Source organism: Hypomesus nipponensis, chromosome 5 (assembly GCF_054491055.1).
Source record: "Hypomesus nipponensis isolate SF chromosome 5, ASM5449105v1, whole genome shotgun sequence".
Classification (NCBI taxonomy): domain Eukaryota; kingdom Metazoa; phylum Chordata; class Actinopteri; order Osmeriformes; family Osmeridae; genus Hypomesus; species Hypomesus nipponensis.
The window spans coordinates 4848104-4873115 of record NC_140365.1 but is presented as its reverse complement, the minus strand read 5'-3'; the positions used below and the strand labels follow the sequence as shown (position 1 = coordinate 4873115).

The window sequence follows — 25012 nt, the reverse complement described above, 5'->3', positions numbered from 1 at the left end:
TTGCAGTAAGTAATTATCTTGACTGTTTACATCCCACACGGAAGGGGGGATCATGTGACCCGCTGGAAGGGGATATGGAGGAGAGAGGGGGGGGCGGGTCCTGTTACCTGTGTCCAATCTTGAGTCTCTGTACCCGGCATGTACCGTGAGCTAGCCTCCCCTGCCTAGCACGTAGCCTGCAGTAACTGCTGCAGCACTATCGCCCCCGCTGGGACACCTCACAGCGAGCTGAGCTGAAAAGCAATTTTTTTACTCGTCCAAACCCACCGCGAAGAGGCTGGGAGCAGGCCTCCAGTGGCACCATACACCCCCACCAGCTACCATGCCAGCACACACCCCACCCTACTCCTGCGCCCCCTGCCCTGTTTAGTGTCATTCAGTTGAATATAGACACACTCAATTCTCTCATCCTCCATTTTGTCTTCATCCCCAAAGTCACACACTGGAGCAGCATCCATGTTCCCAGAATTCCTTTTTCGTTGGAACCCAAATTCATTGTGCATGTAGCTGAAGTCACTCCCAGACGGTACATAACAGTGACAATACACAGGATATCGAGCGGGTGGGCAGGGATGGTTCCTAGCTTAGTTGTCTTTCACTAACTAGAGGAAGAACCTTTTCTACTCAGACAAAACAGTTTCACAAAAGCTTCTGAAGCACCCATTCTATTGAACATGAGACGAGCACTTGTTTAAACTAGATAGTGTCTGTTTACCTCTGTCCCTAACTTAACCTGAGCTCATTATATAAAGGAATGTATCTGCCCTTGTGGAGAATTTGCAACATCATCGTGGACTCAGCTTTGAGGCACTTTTAGGAAGTTTTCAGAGCAGTGACTCAGAATGTGCATGGGGTGCACACCCACGATGTTGCTACATAATCCAGTTAATCCTTGCTTTCCACGGGCTTGTCTCATCCTTAAGCCCGGCAAACGAGGCTCTTCACAGCCTTTTCTCTCTTTTCAAAGTGCCAGTCGCCCCAAAATATCCCAGGCCTCCTCCCTAGCTTCCCTAGGAAACACACAGATGACAGCTGGGACAGATAACGGCATTCAGTTTCAAATAGATGTTTCTGGAAGCCGCTAAGAATATGTGGCTCTGAATCAGGGCTCCTGAGTCGGAGATTATGACTTTCCATTCTATGTTCACATAAGATGTTTTCTTGCATTTTCAAGGAGATTCTACCCTTTAATATGACGTATCACAATGACTATACCCCAGTGTTATGATAAAAGGCACTTTGAATCGTACAAAAAAATGTGGAAGTGAAGATAGTGGGAGAATTTGGGAGGAAAACACTGTTTCAGTGTCCTTCATTGCTGACTCACCCTATCCCAAATCTCTGGTCCAGAAAACCTGTTTAGCTGTTAAAGAGCTGACTGGGGACTTTGAGGAATTGTCCTGGGTGTCTTCTCCCAGGGCTGTTGCTACGCACACTAATGTTAAATAATCTCTTTTTCATTGTGCTGTCTGGACAATGCTGTCACTGTGACGTGGGAGTCAGACCCTCAGTTATATCGTGTGAGGGCTGTGATCCTCTCAGAGTTAGCCGGGCTGTGATAGGTAGAAATTCATTCGGCTGAGCATTTAAAGAACACAGCCATTTAATCGACGAAGCACGTAGATTTTTTTTTTTTTTACCTTTAGCAGAATCAATAAGAGAAAGAAGCACATTTATCACCCAGTGGTCTGAGAAAAACTGGGGTATTGAGGAGGATGAAAATGGCCTGTTTTCTGCAGGCTTCAGAGCGCACACTATCGATCATGTTGCTGCGGCTGCAGAGGGAGGGAGAGACGGTGAGAGTTAGCCTGAGGGCAGTGGAGCATAGCCAGCTACCGTTTCTGCCCAGGTCTCCATCCCCCAAAGTTACATTCTCTCACTTGGCTGTAAACAGCGGGTTCACAGTCTTCAGTGGAAAAATCTAACTGGATATGGGTTGGTTGTGCCTTTTCTTATTTTGCTTCCTCAACCACTCTACCCAACTCTAGCTTTCACCTGTCTAACCACTACACCCCCCACACCCCTCTCCAAGCACACCCCCCCCCCCCCCCCCCCGCCCAGCCCTTACTCCCTCTAACCCCTCCTCTACCTCGAGATAAGCTTGGTGCAGCAGAAACCACCGCAGTGTGCACCCTGCCAGACCCCAGATCGTATGTTCAGGGCTTTAATATTTCACGCGCCACTTTGTTTTGTTTCTGGATATCCCACCATGTGTATGGAAGCACAAGCCTGAGTGAATGTGAGATGTTGTTAAATTGCTCCTGGAGGACCTGCTGAGATGATTTAGCATGGCTGTCTGGCTCTGGAGATAGAGGTTGCCTCTTTCTCCTGTCTCTTGCTACGATAGACAGAGAACAGGGAGAGAGAGAGACAGAGAGAGAGAGAGAGAGAGAGAGAGAGAAGGAGAGAGAAGGAGAGACAGAGAGAGAGACAGAGAGAGAGACAGAGAGAGAGACAGAGAGAGAGACAGAGAGAGAGAGACAGAGAGAGAGGGAGAGGGGGAGAGAGAGAAGGAGAGACAGAGAGAGAGAGGGGGGAGAGGGAGAGGGGGAGAGAGAGAAGGAGAGACAGAGAGAGAGGGGGGAGAGGGAGAGGGGGAGAGAGAGAAGGAGAGACAGAGAGAGAGACAGAGAGAGAGAGACAGAGAGAGAGGGAGACAGAGAGAGAGGGAGAGAAATCTTGGAGAGAGCTGCAGTGGAGGGAGACTGTTGCTCTGCTGGTAGGGTTAATCATAAACTACGACAGTCCTGCAGCCTCTGGGGCTGGTCACAAGGTACAAGTTTATCCACTGGGCTTTCATGCTGGCATACCCAGGACTGTCCCCAATAACACAGTGGTACTCCCCTCAAGATGATCAACCCTCTGCAGGGAATCTGCATTCTGCCGCAGATCTGGCGACTGTTTTATAAACGACACACCTCTATTAAACTGAGTGGAACGTGTACTTCACAGTGGAAACAGTGCTGTATCACAGCTGCTGCCCATGGTGCAGATAAGACACGTCTACTACCAACGCTAGCATCTGTTTTTAATAAGAGACCCTCTGATAACGGCTGTATTCAGTATGTGGCTTTACAGATTTCTCCTTTGACACTTGTTTTCTGTCTCAAGTGTTTGTGCGATAAGTGTGATCCCTCTACACGTGTGAGACAAGTGTCTCCACACATCCTGATTACACCCCCCCCCTCTCCTTTCCTCCCTGCCCGCCCTCTCCCAAAATGCTGTAATTGCTCTGCATTGCTTCCACAGGGAGTTATATTAAAATGGTTGCTTGGGGCAACGGCAGGGATGGTGTCCAGGCAAGGGTGGGGGATATGGGGAGAGAAAATGAGAGAGAGATAGAGAGAGAGAGAGATATCTTGGAGCTCATCAGTCCTTAGTTCCACAGTGAAATGGTAATAGATGCATTCTTAAACGGAAACAAAGCCTGAGGCTGTGGTGAGGAGGAGGAAGATTGTAGATTGCATATGGAGGAGATACTGCTTCCTGCTGCCTGTCTGATTTGGCTCAGAGCTGAAGGTCAGAGACAGAAGCTGGGGCGCAGCCATCTCACTTTGCTACGCTCGGGACACAGAAATGCTTGCTTTGTTTCTCCGAGCGAAAATGGTTTCGAGCAGAAGAGGGCTTTTTCCTTTGCTGCTCCAAATGCATCATTGTTTCGCTTTTCATTGAGAAATTCCTCTCCCTTAAACGTGGCTTAAAAAAACAAGAGGAAGAGTAAGGTTTCAGTGAAAACTCCTGGCATAGGGAGGGATTGTAACTGATATTTTTGTGAGTGTTGCTGCAGATGCAGTGGCCATTTTCAGGCTGTGAATCATCACTCGTCGGCTGTTTGCTGAAGGCAGACAGACACATCCATCTAACTGTTTCTCTCAGTTTGTGTAACATGAATCATATCACCCCTGCAGAATAGGGATAGAGTATACTGTTGAATGTATGGCTTCTCTTTGTAACATGATCCTCTTGAAAGTGATCTATTGTGCTTGTTCTCAGCTTGGCTACAGGCAACTATTTTGTCCCTGAAAATGAATTCCTTACAAGGCAAAGTGTCTGGGCCTAGGTAATTGGGTCAAGTTATTCCACTGCTCCTTAGACGGCAGATTCGATTTTTGCCTTTGGGTGAGATGAGTTTCCTCCAACTTGAGGGCACATTTGCTTTTTAGTTGCGAGAAAGCAATGTGGGGTAGTAGACTGACTCCACTACTGGTACCTACTAATCCTCTGGTCTTTATGTGTCAGGCATCTGGGGCTGTCAGCTATTGTTTGGAATCGTGTCATTCTAGAAAGTAGCTTTGAATAATTCAGTCGTTGTAGTTGTGGGGTCCCTGCATAGCTGCTGGCAGTGTGGATGTTTGGGGGACATGTGGTCCTGACAGCTGGTAATACAGGGATTATGGGTGGGGGGAGGGGGGGCCTGGTGGGGGGAGGGGGGGGCCTGGTGGGGCAGGTTGGGGGGGGGGGGCACTTGCGGTCAGGGAGGAGCCAAGCTCTCTGTAGGATGTCCACTATAGTTGGGGTGTTTGTGTCTGTGTGTTTGCAGGATGTGTGTGTGTGTGTGTGTTGGGGTGGGGGTGGTGGGGGTGGTGGGGGTGGTGGGGGGACAGCTTTAAATCCACACTTTGTTTGCTCTTTGGGAGGTTCTGGTTCTGGTTGCCGGGGGGTTCAAGATGACAAGATGGGCTGACCTTTCCAGAATTCTGGATGACGCTCGTCTCGTCTGATCTGAACGTTCCTCGGGGCGGGCAGACAGGCCCCTTTCGTCTCCTTGGTGACGGTTGACAGAGACTGAGGCATCTCAGCCCTGTCAGCTCCAGGTGTGGAGCTGTCTGTCCTGGCTTGTCTGAACATGGACACCTCTCATCTCAGCCAGCTGGGTGTGTTTCCCCCGTCTCTCTGGGGGAGCAGCACTCTCAGGATAACTGTTAGCATGCATTTGTTCTCCACACTTGTCTGATTTTGTTTCTTTTTTTTTCCTCTCTTCCTTTTTTGTTTTTCAAAAGCTGCCGCCGCCTTTTCCAGACAGACTTCTCGCCGTTCCTAAAAACACACAAGACAGATGTGGGTCATGTTGTCCTCAAGGACACAAGTCTGATTTTATATATATATATATTTTTTTTTTTACTCAGCAAAGAGACGCAGCCCACTTGGGATAGTGCCACAGTTTGCTCGGAGGTGGGTTTCAAGACTGGGGTGTGTGTGTGTGTGTGTGTGTGGGTAAGGCGTATTGAATGCTGGAGGAGAGAAATTGACTCTCACCCTCCCCCAGAAGGAGCAGACAAGAGCGGGAGCGATTGCGCTCTCTCACTTCTACCCAGTAACTCCTGATTTATGGAAATCACCCACCCCCCGAATACCCTTTGAGTCGCAGCAGATAAGACTCCCTTTTGCATATGTCAGCTACTCCTTGGCAGCCCTGAGAGCGTGAGTACAGGACTAATCGTTCTCCTGCTCGGCACGTTTGAATAGGGAGGGGATTAGAGGGGAAGGGGGAGGGAGATGGCTGGGGGACTGGGGCTGTCTGGGCTTCCATGGCTGGCCTCTGTCCTGCTCTCTAACCACTCCCATGATGCCCCTCTCCAGGCCTCCGCAAAGCTGAAGAAAATCCACGGACAGGTTCATTTGTTGCTGACTGTTGGTGCTTTGTAAAATGGTATTACTCTAAGAATGATTGGAGATGCAGACAAGGATTAAATTCCAATCTCAGCAACTTTTTTCTTGAACGGCTAGATGTTGCTGTTAGCTTCACACGGCTGTGTGGTTGTCGAGGGGGAAGTGGTTGTGATGACGATGCCTTATCGTTGTGGGTGGCTGCATGTCTCTACAATAACCCGAAGACAAGTATCACTGTGGCACTGCCACACAGATAATTGTTTCATTAATAATGAATGAGATGAAAATGTTTGCTTGATTATGTAAATTGTGCGGGGGATGCTTAGTGCTAAGATGAGGTGTATTGATTTTCAGTGCCAAGCCATGTTTATGTATGAAGGCTTATCTCATTCTGTGTGATTGACAGGGATCTGTGGTGTTAGATGTGAGGGATTGGGTCAGTGGTGACAGACATGGCTTCCGAAGGGCCACACCCAGGGCCTAGAGTTACAATCGGAAGTGGAGGATTGTATGGAATTGTATGGGATGATTATTTTGTGGCAGTTCTGACCCCTAAAACCACAAACTTGTACCAAAACAGGGTTGACATACACTGTGCTGTGTGTGTGTGTGAGACCTCAGTTACCTCTGTTTCCGTGGGCACTGTCCCAGGACAAGCTTCAATAGGATTAGTCAAAAACACATTTTTTTCCCCTGTGGAAGAAGAATGGGAGCTAATGTTTGGATTTCACACATTCTCTGTGCTGGGGAGCAATTTTACACCCCATCAGTGAGCATCTTTGCCAGTGTACTCATACAGCTTCATTAGGGGGCCTCCCTAGGACCCCCTGTGTCTCTCCACCCCACCTTCCCACCCAGAGAGCCCTCTGCACTGGAGGGGTATGGAGGGAGCTGGGAACCTGTACCCAGGAGCAGGCCACAGAGCTGGGATTAGCTCTAATGGGATTACAGTGGCACCGCCATTTTAGCCAGGCCTGGGAGACAGCATGCAGATTGGGATGACATCATCCCCTGGTCTGCCTCTGTCCAACCCTGCTCTCTCTCTCTCTCTCTCTCTCTCTCTCTCTCTCTCTCTCTCTCTCTCTCTCTCTCTCTCTCTCTCTCTCTCTCTCGCGCGCGCGCTACCTTTTCTGTTCCCAGTTCTCTGACAAGACAAAGGATCCCACCTTTGACCCCGCTAAATCGTGTGTGCGTTTCTTTCTCCTTGCCTGTCCGTTTTCTGTCATAGACTGGAGAGGCTATAATGGTCATGTGTGGAGATGAGCTGCTGAATTCTGGGAAGGCCTTCAGTGCTAATTAGCCCACGGAGTAACCTTGACTGATGACTGTAGTGGACATGCCGTGGTATGCCTGCCTGTCTGTCTCTCTGTCTAAGAGAGACGCTGACTGTATGCCAGGAAATCTGCAGCCCTGTACTCCTAGAATCCCCAGCAGCGCATGGATCCTGTGTGTCTGTTGCCGTGGTTACTCTGGCTCATTGATCTCTCTCTGGTTTGCCATGTAAGCAGCCCTGTGTTTTGTGGGTGCTGGCGGGCTGGCCAGGCGCAGGGAGCTCACGTGTCTCTAGATGATGTCTAAGTGGAATTATGGTCATGTTCCACCGGCCTTTAAATGTCCAGTTGCAGTTTGTGGCTGTTGAAGGCCGCCCTTCTCTCTTCCGCTAGCCCCCACCCCCTCCGCCCCCCTCCGTACGTCTGAGGAGAGGGAGGAGGGGTGGGGGGGGACTGCAGAAATCTCGGGGGTGCAGTGCTCTGAAACGCTCAACAACACCCCTCCCCTGTTCATAGGCTTCCTCCTCCCCGGCTCAGCACCATTTCAAGGTTAAAGGATTAACCTGCTAAGTGCTAATTCACTCCCAGCCAGTCGAAAGAACAAATCTGTAATCATGCTTCTCCACTGGCTCATACTTAAATAGTAATGAACTGCTTTGGGCCATACGAGCCAGAGAGATGGCTTGTCTGTTGGCAATCTAGGGGGGAAATCCATTTCTACAGATCTTTTACTGCTGTTACTTCTGAACGACGCTTCGTGCGAAAGGGATTTCAATCTGCCTAACAGCTCACGGAGTCAGATCTTTTGCTACTCCTTTAATCTTGTGTGTGTAGAGCCGTCTGTGAGCGGGGGCGCTGAGTGTGTCGGTACTGCGTTGGCAATCCAGCTGCTGATGGGCCTTGATGTGACTCTCTGTTGAGGCTACAGTGTAGTCTCCCTGCTCTGAGGGGATGTCTGTTGGTGGCCTACACTGTCCCTATCCATTTCCCTGGCTCACAAAGCTGTGTGTGGTATGTGTGGATGGGGGGGGCGGGGTGTATCTGTGTGTGTGTGTGTGTATGTGTGTGTAGCGTGCTGGTACTTAGTCGTCTAAGCTCCCCCATGTTGAAGGTCACCCCCCCCCTTGCTCCTCCAGGTTTTGGGCTCTCTCCCTTCAGCTCGCATCACATCAGCCTCGTCTCCTAGGCTGTCATCCTCCTCCTCCTCCCCGCCCTCCTCCCCACCCTCCTGGTACTGCTGCCATGTGGCCCTGAGACTGTGCCCAGCTCTCCTACTGCAGGGTGGCAGAGAGAGATGTAGTTTAAAGTCTCTGTAATTAGTTACGAGCTTCTGATATCTCTTGTATAGCTGTCTGGCAATTCATCAATGTTGTGATTTGACATTTTGTTGTTGTTGAAATGATCAGGGTTAATCTCGCTGTTTTGTTGACTCTTCATGGCAGTCATGCAGTTGATATGGCCAGCTTGTATCCAGCCTTGCCCCCGCCCCTGGTTGTTTGTGATTGGCTGATAGCCTGGTGTGATCTGTGGTGTCCGCGAGGCTGAGGGGTGACAGGAGGTGACAGATGAGGGTCAGTTGCCCCGCCTCGCACGCCACCACGCAAGGCCTTATGAGAGCTGGTGGAACGACGCCCAATCAGGATTAAGTGGATGTCTACACACCAGTGTTATACTCTCCGCTGCCTCTGTCTGAACCTGAACCACCTCTACTCCCATCACAAACACACATTCTTGTGTGTGAGTGACAGGCCTAGTCCTATCCCAGGCTCCTGTCTCTGCCTAGCCCCGCCTCCTAGTGGCAGAGCTGTCAGGTCAGTCAGGACATCTCCATAATCAGCAGCGCTGCACTCAATTAGCTCTGTGCCTGAGTCAGCACAACTCTCCACCCAAACAAACAGGGTCGGCTGTCAGGGTGCATGACATCCCCTCTTCCCCTGGCCAGCGCTCAGAGGGCTGGTCTGTCCTCTTCCTCCTCCTCCGGATGTGACCAAGCATTTGTGGGTTCCACTCAGTCACTCAGGTGATGCAGACCGCTGGAGAAACTGAGGGGAGTTGACTGATGGACAGACAGGGGGGAGACGTCAGCAGCATGTGGTGGAGGCAGCGCAGCATGTCTGACCTGCCGCCGCTGGGCTGGAGAGAGGAGGGAGAGAAGAGGAAAGGAGGGGAGGAGGAGAGGGGAGTGAGAGGGGAGGGAGAGGGGAGGAGGGGAGAGGGGAGGAGGGGAGGGAGAGGGGAGGAGAGGAGGAGAGGGGAGTGAGAGGGGAGTGAGAGGGGAGGGGGGTGAGGAGGAGAGGGGAGGAGAGGGGGAGAGGAGGAGAGGAGGAGAGGGAGAGGGAGAGGGGAGAGAAAGGGGAGGGAGAGAAAGGGTGAGAGGGGAGGGAGAGGGGAGGGGGGAGTGAGAGGAGGAGAGGGTGAGGGGAGCGACAGGGGAGGAGTAGAGGGGAGGGAGAGGAGGGAGAGAGGGGAGATGGGGGGGGGAAGAGGAGAGGGGAGTGAGAGAGGAGGAGAGGGGAGTGAGAGAGCCTCGCGTCATGGAAAGGCTGACTCCGTCGACGCCTTGTTTTGACTGCTTTCTTTCCATGGCTGCAGCAGCTAACCCCAAAGATGACAGTTTCATTCACTCCAGATCCTCCTATCACAGCTCATTTCCAGGAGGTCTGGAGGATATAGAGGGGGAAGGATTCATTCAAAAACTGTTATTGTCTCATTATGTGCAGCATGACTGATTGCAGTGATGGTATGATGTCGTACATGGGCTTGTTTCCATGCCCTCAGGTCAGCACGCTTCTCCCTGCCTGACCCTTAAAGATAAGAAGTCACTAAACAGGTCAACAAGGAAGTGAATACGCATCCTGAAGATGAACGGAAGCAGAAAACGACATGTCATAGAGTGTGTCAAGTTGAAGGCGAGGGGGCTGAGGTCTCCGTTCGTCTCTTAAGGGATTCCCTCCTGTCGTCCGTCTGTTACGGTCTCATCTCACTAATGACCTCTGTTCAGACCTGCGTGACCCCTTAACTTAACCTCTTAACTAGAGCGCTGGGCTGGAGGTCAGAGAAAGACCTCAGCAGTCCTTAAGTAGTCCAACAGGGCCCCCCCAGTGCATGGCCCCATGGCTGAACCCCACACACACACACACACACACTGTCTCGCTGCATTGATTGCATTAGTAGTGCAGCTGGGAAGCCTGGGCCAGACTTGATTAGATGTTTCCATCAGCGGGACACATGCCCCCCCCTCCCCTCTCTTTCCAGCAGACCCCCTAGAGATTGTAGCCCCCCCCACACACACACACACACAACTTCTCCCTCAGCACCACTGGAGGACGTGGTCGTTGAATGTTTGTGGGGAGAGGGGGGGGGGGTGGTGAGGGGAGTACTTCGCTCCCTAAGTCATGATTGACAACCTCACAGGCATCTGTAAAATGTCACCATTAGAGATATATCCCCTTGTAAATGCCACACGGTAATGGTGGCGCTGCAGCGAATACAAAAGGGATTTTTTTCCCCCCCTAAGCTTCACAGATCGACTATGAAAGTAACACTACATACAGGTCCATCGTCTCATTAGAGCTCTACAGTCGATGCTCTACAAAACCAATATGAACAGGATTAGTATGTCACACAGTTTCACCCCCCAGAAGTCTGCCCCTCTCATTCCTCCTCCACGCCACTCCTGGTCCCCAGGGGTACGTGAAGGGGGTACAGCTGGCAGACTCCACGGCGACCGGACACCCGTCCACATTTAGCAGCACTTCCAGTACAGAGAGACAACCAGCATGGCAGCTGCCAGGGTGAGGGGCTCCAGAATTAGCAGCAGCTCATAGCTGAGCCGTGTGTCACAAAGGAGGCTGCGCTGCCTCCGGGACACGACACCCTCCAGAGCCTAAACTCCTGGGGTGTGGCCCTACGACCCCCTTGTCTCCAGGAAGACCAGAGAGAGAGAGCGAGGGGGGGGGGGGGTCTTTGTTTTTGAGATCCCTGAGTAAGAGGCCCTGATAGGCCTTCTAGTCTGAGTGTCTGGCCCTGTCTATTGGGGTGGGGTTGTGTGTTGAGGGCGGGGCCAGAGGCTTCTGTCCAATCAGCAGTGTAGCATGCGTGAACAGCTGCAGAGGACAGGACTGGAGGAGAGACTCCAGTCAGCAGCAGGCCAGTGAGCAGATAGCCTTCATGTGAAAGGAGTAACCTTACTCTGTCACTGTGTATCTGTAGTAAAAACCACCCTCCAACGTGTCGGGTGTCAGAGGCACAGAGCTGACCTACATCCAGGGGCTTGCCACGGGCTTGCTACCGGGAGCCAGGGAAAGTCTTGTGAGTTGGTGTCGAGGTTAAAATGCTTGTCTACTGTGAATGTACATATGAAGGCTGAGTGGGATCTGGCTAATTGGGATGTAGTCGAGGTTCCTGTTCTCTTAAACATGGTGTTTATCCTGGATTTTACAGTTTAAGACCCCATGTGTCGGTTGGTCTTATTCGGCCATAATCAGGTTCAGTCTCCATGTGGGGTGTTTAACAGGGCTTTTAGCTAAATCTGTGAACTAGCCCCTTAGCTATGGAATAATCTCCAAATACAAGTGTATTATCTTTTTTAATTAGTCCAGTCAGCATTTTAATTGCACTCAAGCGGAAAAGGGAATTTAAAAGGAAGCAGTGTTTCTGAGGCACACAATGGGACACACAATGGCTCCAGGGTTTGGCTGCTCTGTCAGTTAAATGTGTTACGACCACTAAAGGTGTGTCTTCACACCTTGTGTCACTACATCTGAGGTCACTGTCACCCTTGACCTGGTCAGTTCCAGATGTGCTTTGTCGTTGCTAACTTGTCACCTCTCTGTTCCGCCAGGTCACCTGCCTTCAGGATTTCTTCGGGGATGACGATGTGTTTATTGCCTGTGGACCAGAGAAGTTCCGCTACGCCCAGGATGACTTTTCCCTGGATGAGAATGGTGAGGCGCATGACATCACTTCCTCCCCGCATCATGTCCCGGGCTTCAGCCCCGGCCCCCCCCCCCCCCCCCCCCCAAATTCTCTCACGGCTCCTCACATTAACACTGCTGCCCTCCAGCTCGAACACAGACCTCACGTCTCACAAAACATTCCTTTGCAAGTGACTATTTTGCCAACGCAGGTTGTATTCTTACCCAATTTTTGGGGATCTGTGTGACTCTCTGTATTCTTATATTATATTCACCATTGTTCTTGAATGTTCATTGGTTAAAATCATACTTTCACTAAATGTACATCTCTCATACTCATCCTTGGCACACATTCACAGACCGCTCTCAAAACACCGTAGACACGAGGAACTCGGGTTTGTTTCGGGTTCCAGAAGGAACGTTTCCTGAAGTTAAATAAATACCTACAACCCAGTTAACTGACATTTTGGCAAGAGGCCTCTCACAGTAATGTCAACATCACCATAAGCCTCTGTGCATATGTGTCGTCAGTCACTCGACACTGGAAAACCCATCATGGCCGTCTCCCTGTGTCCTTGCTAGATGATACTATACCCCAGCAGCTATAGGTGGACTGTCATGTGTACATGGACGGATTTGGTAAAACTCACTCCCCTGAGTCCAAAGCTTAAGTCTCTCAAATGAGTATTGCCTTAGAGCTCATTATCAAGATGGAGTTTATGTAAATGTGATTTAGACATGTAGATGGAGAGATTAGGGCTGTCTCTGGGGTGTCATTGTACAAATATCAGGGGGTCATAGGAAGCTAGAAGGACTAGAAGGTGCTGTTGCTGTCTGGTGTTTGAGGTCTTGACAAGTGAACTCCTTCCACACGCAGAGAGATGGCATGAGATCCCAGCTGATGTGTAGGGTGCAGATCTTCAGAGGACCACGCTGTGTGGAACACAGGGGTGTGGCTGCGTGTTGGTTGTGAGGTGCGCAGGAAGCAGACAGTGTAGAGCAGCGGACATTCATCTGGGTGGTGACAAGTTTGGGTCAGATCCTGTGCTGTTCCACGTGAGGAGATGAGGAGCCTTAGAACCAATCCTCCCTCCCTCCCTCCCGACCGACCGACCGACCGACCAACATCTATTTATACATCTCTACACCCAGCCTCCCCTCTCTCATCCTCTACCTTGACATCGCCGCCGTAGAGCCTCACGGGCAGGGCAGGATAGGATCCTCCTCCGCTCTGCCCAGCTCCAGTGTGGGTGACGGGGGGCAGACAGGGTCCATGCATCCCCCACACCACTGCCTGCCCTCTCTGAACCAGAAGGAGATGCCAGTGTGCTTTAATGTTGTGGTTCCTTTCTTTCAGCACACTACCCTTCTGGAACCAAACCCAAATCAGGCCCGGCGGGCTATAATAACCAAGGTCAGTGGGCAGGTTCTGCACTCTGGGGTCACGTCAAGTTCAGGCTGACATCCGCGTGAGCGGGGCCTGGGCCTCCCCATGTGAAAGAGATATACATGAACCTTAGTAAAGTTTACATATGTGACTTCAGTGTTACTTTGTACTCTGTATATGTTTACTACGAGAATGTCCACTTACCTGTGTAAATAAGATAAGGCAAGCTGAACGATGTTAAACTTATGCAACGTCATACAGAACATGAATTGCAGACAGGTTTTATACACTATGTACACTATTGACGTTGTGTATATTTAATGGTAACAAGTGCTCTGGTGGGATACAAGAATCAACTCTGAATGTTTACATTAGCTGCAGGTTGAACATCTTAAGGATTTTTCTGTATCTTTTCCATATGAGCTAGTCTGGTCCTGGTTCCATATGAGTGGGTCTATCCAGAACAGGGTAGAACAGAACAGGGTAGAACAGAGCAGGCTAGAACCGAGCAGAACAGGGTAGAACAGTCTGTGGCTGTGGGCTCCATACTGTTAGTTAGCCTCATTAATGCCATGACCCAGAATAAACTGCGCCATAGAAACCTAGCTGCTATACATACTACATGCGGTGAACCTTGCCTGCATGCAAAACACAAACTGTAAACTGTCTGCTGTAAAACACACCCTGCAGTTATGTTGCATACATACATACATAAAATGCGTTGAGTAATAGCTACTAAGCAATTGCCTGAATGCTTGCATAAAGCATTAAATTGTACAGCTGATCCTGGCCAGCTTCATGCCATGACTCTAATTAAAAACAAGAGAGTCACAATGAGCTTCATTATAAACACATCTGTGCACAGTCTGGCCCCGAATTAACATAATACACTCTCTGGGATCTCATTGTTTGTTCTCAGTGTCTTTGTATCCAAGTCTGTTCTTTTGTCAGTTTTGCTTTTCTTTTCTATGTGGAACAGACTATTGCAGCTACAATGGCCTCAGTTTTCATTTCTCTAATGCTTCTTCTTCTATCTGTATCTGTGTGTGTGTGTGCGGATGTGCGTGTGTGTGTGTGTGTGTGTGTGTGTGTTCGTCCCCTCAGAATGCAGGGTGATGAAGGGGCCCAAACCCCAGAGGATCTCTAAGAGTCCAGGTCCGACCCGTCGCAGCAAGTCTCCAGCAGAATCGAGTGAGCCCATTATTATCTGATCTATTCTGCCCTGCACGCTGGGACGCAGTCCCACCTGGCCTCACATAGACTGCAGATACAGAGTTATACTCTCCCTTCAAACACCAGCTTCCTTCCTGATTCTTAACACAGCTAGACCTATCCAACTGATATGGGGGCATGATTATACAGTTTTTACTTGTCAGTTACAATATATAAATTGTTTTTCATTATATTACTTGTTTGGAGTTTGGCTTCAGTTTTATTTTCTTATTTTTTTATTTTGAATTATGTCTGTATGTAATTTGCATGTTTTTGCCTGGGTTGTCATTGGTCAGCTTGGATGTCTAGAGACCCTGGTGTCTGTCTGTCTGTCTGTCTGTCCAGAAAGTCTGGATTCTGTTGAGCAGAATGGACCTTCTAATCTCACCACATTACTTCCTGCACGTTTACCAAAACCCTGCAATAATACACAGAAATGGGGAGACAAAATCCAGCCTTTGTATGATCGGGATAATCTGTGCAGATTACGAATGATAAAATTATACTAATCCAGATATGCTGACGGAATTTAAAGAGAAAACAAAGGTGCTACAGAGGGGTAGGGTTGTAAGAACTGACCAGCTGTCTGTCTACAGGGCTGGTATTATCTGTGACATACGATGTCTGGTGTGGGAATAACATGCAGGGAGAGGGAGAGGGAGAGGGAGAGGGAGAGGGAGAGGGAGAGGGAGAGGGAGAGGGAGAGGGAGAGGGAGAGGGAGAGGGAGAGGGAGGGGGAGGGGGAGAGGGAGGGGAAGAGGGAGAGGGAGAGGGAGAGGGAGAGGGAGAGGGAGAGGGAGAGGGAGAGGGAGAGGGAGAGGGAGAGGGAGAGGGAGAGGGAGAGGGAGAGGGAGAGGGAGAGGGAGGGGGAGAGGTAGAGGGAGAGGGAGGGGGAGAAGGAGGGGGAGGGGGAGGGGGGAGGGAGACAGAGAGACAGAGAGAGAGAGAGAGAGAGAGAGAGAGAGAGAGAGAGAGAGAGAGAGAGAGACAGAGAGACAGATTTTAGAACATGCACACGTTCCCTGGGGTAGGCAGCAGTTTCAAAGTCTCATTTAAGGTCAAAGGGGTCACAGCGGGGGTCAGTAGTCGGGCGGCAGAACGCGTGGCTAGGTGTCCTCCTGTCACCTTGTGTCACTCCACAGCCAGATGGATGGCCGGGTGGAGGATCGGGGTGTGCTCCTGGGTCCTGCTGCCCCTCCTCCCCCTCCCTTTCTGAGCTGTTCATATTTCAGTCGCTGCAGGGGTGGGTGGGGCAAAGGGGCCTCTGAGACAGCAGATAGGCAGCCAAGTGGCTGGTGGCCCCTAATATGTCTTTAAACGCTGAGAGAGGGAAGGAGGGAGGGAGGGAGGGAAGGGGAGCCCTGGGCTAAAGATGCCAGGCTGGAAGGGTCAGCAGGCAGGTGACAATGTGTGTGCGTTTGTGTGTGTGTGTGTTTGAGGGAAAGATAAAGATTAGGAGGGAGGTCAAAGGCTTCCTGGTGTAAGCTTTCAGTATCATATGGGGATCATACACCTCTACTGTTAACAAGGGTTAACTGGGCTCTTTGAAATGTCATATATTCTATATGATCTTCCCGGTAACACAAGATATGTCTTTGGTTTTATCTTCTGTTATACTGTTGAATTAAACGAAAACACACAACAGAATCATACGGATTTAAATTGAGTACTGTTAAAGCATTAAGTGTTTTTATTTATCTCAGGCAGAATTGATATACTGTTGAATGGTTTGGTATGTGATATGATATTGTATACTGATTATCTGAGACTGTATGCTATAGTTCTGGCCCTGATGGTCAGCTTGCTCGTTTAAACAGCCAGCCCAGATACTAACCCCTCCCACCCCAGCCCAGATACTAACCCCTCCCACCCCAGCCCAGATACTAACCCCTCCCACCCCAGCCCAGATACTAACCCCTCCCACCCCAGCCCAGATACTAACCCCTCCCACCCCAGCCCAGATACTAACCCCTCCCACCCCAGCCCAGATACTAACCCCTCCCACCCCAGCCCAGATACTAACCCCTCCCACCCCAGCCCAGATACTAACCCCTCCCACCCCAGCCCAGATACTAACCCCTCCCAACCCTCTATCTTCAATGGTGGTCTGACAATCTCTCACTCCATTCTTGGTTTTGTTTGTTCAGTTTTGTTGCACTTTTCTTTTTGAATAAAAGCCATGTTTTCCTTTACTTGTGGTGCATGTTTCTGCTTAACCCCTTCCTGCATCCATCCTTATTAACACCTTGCTTCTTTACATTGCTTGTTTTTATGCTGCCTGAATTAATAGGACATTCCATTTATACAACGCACTTCATAAAGTTTCTTTTTGAGCAAAACAGACACTTTTAGCGGTCCTGGGATGAAGTTGGCTGCAGCTGTAAAGCTGCCCAAAAGCTACTTGTTTACAGTCCTGACTGACCCAGAGTGAAACAAGCCATCTGCTGTGTAGACGGTCCTCACGGTTTCTATTTGTCCCTCAAAGACAAAAGGCTTTTAAAAGTCTTACTACACAAACCGCCATCACTGCTTTAAACAAGGTCCAGCGGTATCGTAGCAACCAGACAGTGTTTGTGGAGGCGGGGGGCGGGGGGGAAGGCAAACTGAGGCTCAAATAGGGGGCCAGTCAGCCCCTCTGGAGAGGCTGGGAGCAGAGCGAGGCCCAGGGAGAGCGGCTGGCTGCTCGTACACACTATCTAACCCCCAGGTTTCTCTTTCTCTCTTCATCTCTCCCTATTTTCTCTCTTTCCTCCTCTCTTTGTGTTTTGATTCTGTCTCAGCCAATGGGACAGGCTCCAGCAGCCAGCTCTCCACCCCTATTTCCAAGCAGTCCCCCACCTCTACCCCCACCAGTCCTGGCAGCAACCGTAAGCAGAAGGTACTCACCGGTCCTTTCCTCCTCTCCTCCCCCTTTCTGTTGACCGATTTCTTACAATTGTCCCCCCCCCCTGTGTCCCATTTCATATCGGACGAATATGTGAACTACTAATACAATATTTTCTCCTCTATCTGTTCCCCCCCATAGGATCTCTACCTGCCTCTGTCTCTGGATGATGAGGATTCTCTGGGAGAGTCTATGTAGACACACAGAGCTGTCTCTGGTGCTGGCGCCCCCTAATGTCTGGGAGGACCTCTCTAGTCTGCACCCAGCCTCTTCCTGGTGACGGTCGTCTACTATACCTTCACCACTAGGGCTGTTCCACCTTTTGCTGCTTGAGAATTCACCACAAAATCTCTTCTTTTTTATAACAAATATTGTTAAAAATGTATATGCTGGGCGTATACGACAATGATGTAAAGATGACCACGTCTCATTAAAATTCCCAAACTGCCAGTTGTCAGAAGTTGAATTTTAAATGTTTCTCTTTAAAGAGAGCTTGCAATTTACTAATAGGAAGTCCTTACAAACTATGAAAAGTATATTTAAAAAATCCCCAAATTCTTCCATGTAAACCACAGGCGTAATAGACACTCCCACTTCATGTGCATAATTCCAAGCAGCAAACGGACTTTTCTCCAGGGGTATCCATCAGACTGAGTCTTTGTTTTTGTGTTCCTGATGCTAATGATTTTCCTCTTTCCTTTTTTCCTTTTCGTTGTATGATTCAAGGTGTGACAAGTAATTAGAACACTTTTAGGTGAATGTCTTTCTCATCTGCTGTAAATAACGTGTACAGCCATCGCACCATCCCTGCTAATACTGTAACCATAACCATGCTTCTATAATGTCAATACCGACATCCGCCACACATTCAGACAACATCGCGCGTTCTCTGACGAGGTCTTCACAAACTGTAATGCACGGTTTGGCCAAACGTCTCATCTATAGCACCCCGGGCATGTACAGATAGAGTTGAAGCTAAAGGGACATGGGGGTTGGGGATAAAATAACCAAAGTCAAAAGAATTAGGCCCTAGTTTAACACAAACTGATTTGTTTTCTTCTCATGTCAAACTGACCCTGGGAAGAAGACGACAACGTACAGATTGTTTAAGCCCCTAGAAAGTTCCGTTTTAAAAAGTAGCCTTGCTGCGGCGCTGTTCTCGGGTCAAACTCTCTGTTCCGGATGCTTGTTGCGCACCGTGCGACACGCAGATGCCAATCACCAAGCTTTTTGAAGCAGTCTTGTAACAACATGCACTGTAACCATGGCAATAAAACAGATTTCTGGAAACGTGTCACTTGGTGCAGTTTGATCTGCTCTGGCAGCTGTTGTTATGACTGCCACTGCACTGGAACACCAGGTTACACACTCTGAAGAGTTTAAATGACAATGAAGATGTCAAAGCCAAAGTATATATATGACTGAGAAAAGAGAAAATGGTAAATGTAAATATGTTTCGGTTCCCCAAGAAGAACAGTACCGTGTGATACTGGGAGCTCCCCCCAAGACACAATATCTGACTAGTTCATGCTCATTTAGGGAAATTAGATTGCACACAAATAGTGGAGCTTCTCACATTTTGCATGACTTTTACCTAGTGTTAATTGATTTATCGCAATTTTAAGATAGGAAGCAGAAATATGAATACTTTACATATGAAGATTCTTTTCTTACACGGGGTTGGTAAAAAAAATATTTTAACGTATGTTAACGTTCTATCTCTGTCTGAAACAAAAAAAATGTTCATGTTCTTGGAGAATAACACATGAAGGGTCACACCGATGTTAAGTTTCTGAGGAGGATGTCCTGTGAAAATCTTATTTAAACATTGTTGTGAGACAGGAAGTTGACTGGATTAGGCCCAGGCATGGAGGTTTTTCCTGGCCGTCATAGAGGAGCGTGTGAGAGTGTGAGGCATTACTGTAAGGAAGCAAAGTGAACCGGTGCTCTACCTACCCTGGGACATGTCTGACTCTGTGAAAGCCATACTGTACCACACAGTTCTACTATAATGTGCAACAACCCACCATTGAGTCCCTCAATGACACCTTACTCCAGCAGGGGGCACTGTGATGTCAACGCAACAGCTAATCCAACAGCAGGTCCACTTTTACACCTTTTGGGAATCAACGATTTGTAAGAAAATAACATTTTTTTTTTTCTGGACGAAATCCGATGTATTTTCTCCCGCCAGTTGTTCGATATCTCGTCTCTTTGCCCCCAGATTTTCTACAGCCTAACATTAACAGTAAATGTCAGTTGTTTAGTGTGAAGCCGCCGCCACCATGCAAGATGGAGGGTGTAAACCACACCCCCTGTGGTGCCTTTTTTTTTAGATTGAAGTCTTTTGATAATAAAAAAAAAGAAACAGGAAAACAAAGACATGTGTGTCTCTGTTCACAAACTGTTTGTAAAACATTTCTATATGTGTTGAATTGTAGAGCTGCAGTCTACATTTGTTTTGTAGGATTCCAGGATGCTTCGTCATGGTGCACATGTGCTCTTTCTGTTCTCTTTGAATGCATTTCTGGTGGAATGACTTGGGTTACTGGAAAATTTACAATGTCCTCTTTATTGGTGTTTTGCAATGTCACAGTGGCTTGTTTCAGTGCTTCATTCTATGTATTTACCGATTCCCTTTTTGCAATTAAAAGAGTTGTATTCCAGTTCTCCTTCTGACTCAGTTCTTACGCTCGTCTCCCATGACTCAGCAGTCCACGCTCTTCGCTTTATGGTGCAGACTCGTACTGTGTCACGCTCCATATCCACCCACTATGTTATTATGACGTCACATACAGTAGTCCCTCTCTCCAAGGACTTGTGACCAGCAGGCTCTGCTGACAGTGAGACAATCCTCTACACAGCCACTAAAATACAGTGTTAATCACTCCTACAGCCTGGCAATGACTGCAGTATAAATAATGAAAACGCAATGCAGTTTTTATTATGACATATTAGAGTTAATTGTTTTGGGGCACTTTTTGACATTCCATTCCATCACTGCTTTGATGCAGTTTGGACTGTGATGTCATAAGTACAAGTACAATGTTTTACAGCAAAGTCGTTGAACATTTTAGTATTGATCCAAGGGGTAGAGGAGAAACAAAATTACAGAATTTTTAAGCAATGTTGTATCTTTGTAGGCAAGAATACTTTGACCATGTACCTTTAGATAGGCGTGGTCTGTGTGCAAGTATTTTTATTACTCTGTAGGCTAGTGGTCTTGGTTGTATTTAGCACTTTAGTAAATGATGAAGTAAATTGATGACCTTATGGTTACCATGGAAACAGTAGCCTCAGTAGCCCGTTTCTACCTGTGTTCCCTGGTGCGCTTGATCGGAATGTGTGTGAGTGTTGCGTGTGTGTGCGTGTGTCTGTTTGCTAGTGTGTAGAAGACTGAAAATGTGTGTGTGTGGGGGTGTAATGTGTGTGTGTGTGTGCGTGTGTGTGTGCCTGTATCAGAGTGTGTATGAGTCTGAATGTCATGCGCAGCTCTCTGGTTGGTGAAGCAAGGCAGAGCTACAGAAATAGATACAAAAGAGCAGACAACGTTGTGGGTAAAAAAAAAAACACATAAAAAAAAACCTTTTTACTATTCTGTTCAGGAGCACCGCCATTGGGCTGTCTCCGTCGCCATGGTAACAGAGAGTCTTTCAATAGTCAACATTGATCTCCAGTCTAAACAGGAGTTTCTTGGGGATTAATTGCACTGCACGCTGCAGGGGAGAGTCCCTTACATTTACAGCGTGCTTCAGTGTGCAACATTCACCCTCTGCCAGACCTTTCAGAAACCCTTTTGAACCCTGACTCACTGCCTGCCAACGCTAGGGTATATCCCCCTTTCAGACAGGCTTTGTCAAGGCTGAAGTGAGTGCATCTAAAACAGCAGAAAACCAACCATGTCACAATAAACGATCGTCAGTGGTAGATTCATGCGTCATACATACTTAGGCACAGTAAGTAGGTACAGTTGGCATTTGAGATGTATTTATACCATGTTATGGTTGATAGTCTGTGGGATATTAGCTGGAGATGTGAATAAAGCACACTTCTTTTACAGGGAGATTTTGTATGTACAATCTTTCATGTTTCTCTGTTTGTTGTTGACACACTTTCAGCTTACCTGAGTGACAATGGCATTACTCCAACACCCGAAAACGACAACATATATCTGGTCTTTAAAATGTATATAAACATATTTGAATTAAAATATTTTGAATATATAAATATCCTTAGCCTTTTCTGTATTTATTTTCAATCCCATGCAAAGCAGCAGCCTGTGAGTTCTGAAACAGAACACAAACAGAACAGAACACCTGTGCATTCTGGAACAGAACACACAGAGAGGGCTCCTGGTCCCCAGGTAAAGGGTCATCTGCTTCCAGAGGACTGCAGTCTAAACAAGGCTATGGCGCCCCCTTCTGTAAGACTGAAGTACTGCTGTCTGCTGACTGCATGCCGACCAACCGGCCTCGGTGAGGAGAGATCGTGGCTCCAACCTGACTGTTTTAGTGGTGCATACATCGAGATCAGGGATGGATTAACCAATGGGCCTACCGGGCCCAGGGGCCCATGAGCTCAGGGGGCCCCTAACCCAGAGCCTCTGCGTATGTTTGCGTATGCTCGCTGTTGTTAACTTGATATGTACAAGTGTATTATGCATATACACTAGTGCATATGATGATATGCGCCGTAGCCGCTATATGCTAGGCTTAAGTCATTAATGTTTTTAACAGGGCCCCAAAAGTCCTACTGATTAAACAAAAACATAGCCTCAACATTCAATTTGAAGATGTCACAAGAAAGAAACCATCATGATACCTTTCAAGTGAGTGTTTATCCCCTCAGTTTATCTATAGGACTTTAGAGGGGCTGAGTACTCCATACAATATGGGCCCTTCTACTTTGTAGGGAGAAATCCAAAAAGCAAGTGCAAAACAATAGCATTAGAGCTGTGTCTAAGCACCCCCAACACACACTATTTATTGACGATATAATATTGTTAAGCCTATGATGGTAATTTTTCAAGAAAAAGAGACTGTTGTGTGGGCTACAAATGTACATTCTAGTCTATGGTTACAGCTATCAAATATTTTTGGAACATAAACTATGTTTATTTTGTTGATTGCTCGAGTACTTTTGCGTTTTTAAACAACAATATCAATATTATTCCTTTTTTTTTTTTTTTTTGCAAAAACACATTTTTTTGGGCCGGTGTGTGTGTGTGTGTGTGTGTGTGGGGGGGGGGGGCCTTGACACATCCAGGCCCAGGGGTCCGTGGTTTCTTAATCCGTCCATGGTCGAGATCACATACCAGTTTATTGTAACAGAACACATAGTCCACCTGGTGTCTGCTATACTCTTATTCTTATTAATAAGAAAATGTTAAATGTGAGTTAAATGTGAGTTAAATGCAAGCAGCAGAACAAAACCACTGACGACTGGACTTCAGGTGTCATTGTTGAGCATGTTAAAGTTTTCCTGTTGCAAACAAAATTCCTTGTGGTCTCACAGATCCGACCACCACACAAGGGTTCAATCAAATACACCTCAAATATGTGAAAACCCAGAACACACACGTTTAAAACACAACAGCAAACATTACACCATTGCTGTACTACGCCTTCACATACACCTTGGCATGGCTTGTCTGCCTCCTAGTGGCTGCTTTGAGAATGACATGAAGGGTACATGGACTCATTTGGCACTTCTCCATAGGAATGTAATGGTATGAAGTAGAGTGGAGGAATCCTGCAAGAGTTGCCATGAGAACCCTGAGCTCTGGCTTCCATCTGCCATCAGACACGAGGGCAGAACTGAGAGTGTTTCGTGGCAGGGAACGCTCTTATCAGCCCTGTTAAACCAGGAAATATTCCCTCTGAGATCTCAGTCAGTTTGTTTGGCTTCAGGGAGCCAGTTTTTCCAGTGGACTCGCTTAATAAGAGCAAATCTCAACTGGTGCATGAAGAGGACTTTGACATTAGTCATGATGACAAGGTCACAATCATGGGGCCTGGCTTTTGAGTAATTACTGCAATTACTTGACAGAGATGGTGTAACATTTGCACTGTGAGCAAGGCTGCCAGGAGCACTGACCTTCATAGATTGTGGTTTTAAAAGGAAAATGGCACCGAATATTAAACATGACTGTCTCACTAAAACGTATATATCCATCGCTGCCCCAGTTTATGCCGCTCGGTCTCATGAACCCCAGGAAGTGTGTTATAAATCAGTTTCCTGCTCTCATATAATATCAACATGATTGTCTTCTTCTCTGAGAACGATAAGGCCATAGGCAGATACTGATGCTAAAGGCTAAAAATAGCCTTTCTGTGAGACACACTGCCAGTACAAAAGGGCTTTGTTGCCTTTGAACACAAAACCCCCATAGAACTTCAGCAGGAGAGAGAGAGAGAGAGAGAGAGAGAGAGAGAGAGAGAGAGAGAGAGAGAGAGAGAGAGCGAGAGTGTGAGAGAGAGAGAGAGAGAGAGAGAGAGAGAGAGAGAGAGAGAGAGAGAGAGAGAGAGAGAGAGAGAGAGAGAGAGAGAGAGAGAGAGAGAGAGAGAGAGAGAGAGAGAGAGAGAGAGAGAGTGTTTGTTTGTTTTACATGTATTGTGAATGAGAAACAACAACAAGCAGCATATGAATCATGAATATTCTCTGCTTGGATAACCAGGAGGCCACAACCTTTAGTATGTATGTTGGGGAAACAGTATAAACTTGATAGGAAATAAGACAGACATATGACTCCATAGGAAGTTTGAACGTCTTTTGAGTAGTTAGTCAAGTCTGTCGTCATGCCTTTATGGGAAACCGGCTGAATCAACCTAGTATTGGAATATCCATTTCAAGCAACTACCACATCTTTATCATGGGAACCGGAATTGCTGGACTATCTACTACGAGTAAGAATGCTGAACTAACCCACCTTCTGAGACTATAAGATGCAATTTATAATACAGCACAAATACTCTAATCTTAAAGACATCTTGGATTTGTGGGGTTATATTCAACCTTTGACCTCTCTCCTCACATTCCTGTTGATCTCTTCATTTGAGAATCTCTTCAGGCTATGCTTTTAACTCCAGCTGGATTTGACCCTCATTTGCTTCTTGGCTCGGACACTGGCTGCTGGACAGGGTCTGTCTGAGTTAGAATCCAAAGTACAAGCTCTGCTCACAACATGTCTTCTTACTGCAGACAAGGATTCGATTCCTACAGTATTAAAGTAATGTAAATTGGGTGCCCATGTCTCAACACATTCACTTTGCAGTGAGCTATCTGTGGTCAGCTCAATATCAAGGCTAGATGAGGTTTTACATGTCCAGCCCTATGGGCTAAAACACATTTTCATCATCTTTCTTTCTGTATGAACCCGTCATTCACAAGGAGGGGTCAAGCCAACAACGTTAGTTAATTGTGAGGAAACTTTGCTTGTCATGCATGTGTTTCTATTCTGGTGTGTGCTCTGGGCAGCTGTTTGATCTCTGGGTTGTTATCAGGGAACCATCTTCTGTCCAGGGAGATGCTGAAGGGACAACTGTGTTCTAACAGCCTCTGTTACTGTTACTGTGGTAGAATAACAAACAGACAGGTAACAACCTCCCTCTGTGGCAACAAGCACTCCAACAACTTGGAGAGTGCAGACAGGTCACTTTTGTAACAACTCGTACTGGTGTTTTACTAAAGGGTAATAACTATTAAAACTAAGGAGGCTCAGTCAGGTAGTTAC

General features: G+C 47.8%; 1 protein-coding gene across 1 annotated transcript in view; it reads left to right on the top strand.

Annotated features, from left to right (window-relative positions):
• Positions 1-18570, top strand: part of LOC146287993 (neuronal migration protein doublecortin-like) — a 36336-nt gene extending 17766 nt beyond the window's left edge. The window contains exons 4-8 of the mRNA XM_084698952.1: positions 11725-11827; positions 13155-13211; positions 14289-14375; positions 17177-17274; positions 17422-18570. Coding sequence (XP_084555078.1) covers positions 11725-11827; positions 13155-13211; positions 14289-14375; positions 17177-17274; positions 17422-17478 — 402 coding nt within the window. The 3' untranslated portion in view covers positions 17479-18570. The remainder of the gene's footprint in view (positions 1-11724; positions 11828-13154; positions 13212-14288; positions 14376-17176; positions 17275-17421) is intronic.
• Positions 18571-25012: the final 6442 nt, after the last annotated feature.